The sequence below is a fragment of the Brassica oleracea genome, chromosome C2 (genome assembly GCF_000695525.1).
Source record: "Brassica oleracea var. oleracea cultivar TO1000 chromosome C2, BOL, whole genome shotgun sequence".
Taxonomy (NCBI): Eukaryota; Viridiplantae; Streptophyta; class Magnoliopsida; order Brassicales; family Brassicaceae; genus Brassica; species Brassica oleracea.
Window position 1 is genome coordinate 18,312,651 of NC_027749.1, and position 3,097 is coordinate 18,315,747.

Genomic DNA, 3,097 nt, shown 5'->3' on the forward strand with positions numbered 1-3,097 from the left:
AGCGTCAGATTTGTTCACACGGCAGATTTAATTGTCAGATTTGATTAAAAAACAGATTTTTAAGAATATGTCTATCGAATATGGTAGCAGATTATTTCTAAATGGTAGATTTATGTGGTCAACTTATTTTCTTCTGGGTAGATTTACTTTTTGTGATCGACTTATTTTCTTAAGGCAGATTTATATAGCCGATTTAAAATTGTTGACAGACTTTTTTTTATGAAGTGGCAGACTTTTTGTTTACGTGATAGCAGACTTTTTGTTTATGTTGCGGCAGATTTATTAACGAAAATCTGGGTTTATGTACATCAATTTCAATTTTGACCCGGTTTACTAATAATTCTGAACCTGGTTTAGTTTTTAGGTTAATTAAACTCAGAATTAGGAAAAATTTTGTACTTGTCGTCATCTCTTTCAACCCTCTTTTCTTCCTTTTCAAGTTGTTTCTTTTCATTCTATTTTAAACACTTGTTGCAATCCTTATTGCTTGGAGAAACATGGATCACATCATTCTATTCTGCGGAAAGTGGAAATTTGAAAGAAAAAAAATGATTATTTGAAGTGGATAATGATCAAGGTAGTAAATTACTTGCAGCTAACGAGGAAACTAGATATGAAGATTTTGTGAAAACCATATATGAGGATTACGAAGTTGATTTCGCAGAACACAAGTTGGAGCTGATGTACGTTTTGCCAAAACCTAAACTGGTCAAGGAAAACCTCGATACCCCTCCTGTGAAAGTAAGAAATGATAGGCAATTGCATGGATTTTTGTGTCTTCACAAAGTCGAAAACGTTAGACTCTGTGTAGAGTTTAAACTGAAGAAAAAAAAGGTTGAAGAAGCTAGCAAAGAACCAGAAGAATTTCTGCAAAAAGATGACCCATTTTCGGCAGAGGATGAAGATTCAGATGAAGACAATGATCGATTTGATTACTGCGACGATTCTGATGGAGCAACGTCTGATGACGAAAACTTTACCTCATATGGGTTTCCGCCAGACCAAGTACAAGAGAGTCAGGGATCTCCTACAAAGATAAGTTCAGCGACAGTCCTAAAGACACCAAAAGGAGATTGTACGCATAATAGGTTCGACTTGAGCTCTTTCAAACTGGAAGTGGGGCAGAGTTTTGATTCAAAAGATGCATTGGCTACACGTCTGAAGATCTGTTCAGTCGTCCACAAATTCAATTTTGATGTGGATAAATCTACCCGTACGCTGTGGTTTGTAAAATGTTGGGTAAAAGGATGTACGTGGAAGCTTAGAGCTACACCAGTAGGTGAATCTTCAAGGTTCACAATCCGAATATATGTAGATGAACATTCCTGCTCAGTAACAGAGCGTTCGTCTCGTTCTCGACAAGCTACTCCTGAAATTCTTGGCCTCTTGTACAAAGACTATATTGGTGGGGTTGATCGAACTATTTTGCCACGTCATGTTGAGAGTGCTATGAACATGAGCTTTGGAATCAAGGTTTGTTGACTACGCTTTTTACATTGAATCTAATGTCTTATCTGACCTTACTTGTTTTTAACCTGGTTGCTGTTTATTGTATATCGCAGATGGATTACTGGAAATCTCATCGTACACTTATAGTTGCTAGAGATCTCGTAATGGGTTCATCGGAGAATGGATATGAGGAGTTACCTTCTTACCTGCACAAGATTAGAATGGCAAATCCTGGGACCTTAGCTCGACTGGAAGTTGATGCAAACAATAGATTTAAGTACTTATTCCTTACATTCAGCGCTAGCATTACTGGCTTCCCATTTATGAGAAAGGTTGTGGTGGTTGATGGTATTTTCTTGCAAGGAAAATACAAAGGAACACTTCTCATTGCAACATCACAGGATGCTAATTTTCAGATATTTCCGATAGCATTTGCTGTGGTTGACACAAAGAATGATGAATCATGGACATGGTTCTTCCGTCAACTCAGCCGTGTGATACCCGATGATGAAGGATTGGCCTTAATTTCTGAAAGGCACAAGTCAATAAGGAAGGCAATTTCAGTGGTCTATCCATTGGGTAGCACGGGAATTTTCACGTACCACTTATATAAGAACATCTTATTACGGTACAGAGGACGTGATCTGTTTGGTTTGGTCAAAAAAGCTGCGTACTCTTTTAGGTTAGCTGACTTTGAAGCAAGCTTCGAGACGATTAAAGGGTTAAATCCATATTTACATGCATATTTGGAACGTGCTGATGTGTGTAAGTGGGCTCGAGCGCATTTTAGAGGTGATAGATATAACATCCTTACAAGTAACATAGCTGAATCCATAAACAGAGCTTTGTCAGATGTGAGAAGCTTGCCAATTGTTCGCCTTTTAGAGTCTATCCGATTAATGATGACACGTTGGTTTGCAACAAGAAAACATGATGCTGACTTGATGAAAACTTCTCTGACTCGTGGTGTGGAGAAGTTGTTGGAGGTAATATATGTATAATCAAATTTTTTATTTCGGTAGACTGGTTTCTAATCTAAATACTTTACCATTTTCAGGGCGTATACCTATTGCTAATCTATTAAAAGTTCAAGCTATCGACATTCATCAGTCACAAGTGATGGGAGTCTCATCTCTACATGTTGTAAACCTTACAGAAAAAACATGTTCTTGCCGTTGATTTGATTTGGAGAAGCTACCATGTGCTCATGCTATAGCTGCTGCGGAAGCTAGAAAGATATCACGTATATCACTTTGTCACAAGTACTATCGGACGCAGTACCTTTACTGATACGCCCTAAATCGGGAAGGATCACTTTAGCTAGGTGTTGGATATGATCCGAGAAGGCAATGACACTTCTGGAACTGAGATGGATTGAAAGGATCGTCAAGAGATGCGGAATGGCTCTTGATATACCCACGATCTAAGGCTAGCCACCTAAGAACGAATGTAGTGTGTTGGCTAACCACCAAACGACACACAAAGATGATTGGTTGACCACCAAATCAACAAGCCGGTTCAAACCGATGAACTAGCTAAGAACTCTCTCTCTCTCACTCAGAGAAAAGAAGAACCGAAAATAAACAACCAAAATGAACTGATTTTATTCATCAAAGGGACTACATATTTATAGTGTTTTGTAGTCAAA

The 3,097-nt window shown here is 38.2% G+C and overlaps 1 protein-coding gene across 1 annotated transcript; it reads left to right on the forward strand.

The window, feature by feature from the left end:
• Positions 1-681: 681 nt before the first annotated feature.
• On the forward strand, positions 682-2,450 carry LOC106323595. The gene is made up of 2 exons (XM_013761692.1): positions 682-1,473; positions 1,563-2,450. The coding sequence occupies exons 1-2, from the start codon at positions 682-684 to the stop codon at positions 2,448-2,450; spliced, it is 1,680 nt and encodes a 559-aa protein (XP_013617146.1).
• Positions 2,451-3,097: the final 647 nt, after the last annotated feature.

Bases quoted from the DNA above. Each gene is read 5' to 3' on its own strand.
- LOC106323595 (XM_013761692.1), top strand. From the start codon at position 682: ATGTACGTTTTGCCAAAACCTAAACTGGTCAAGGAAAACCTCGATACC. The intron at 1,474-1,562 runs GTTTGTTGACTA...TGTATATCGCAG, and splicing joins ACATGAGCTTTGGAATCAAG to ATGGATTACTGGAAATCTCA.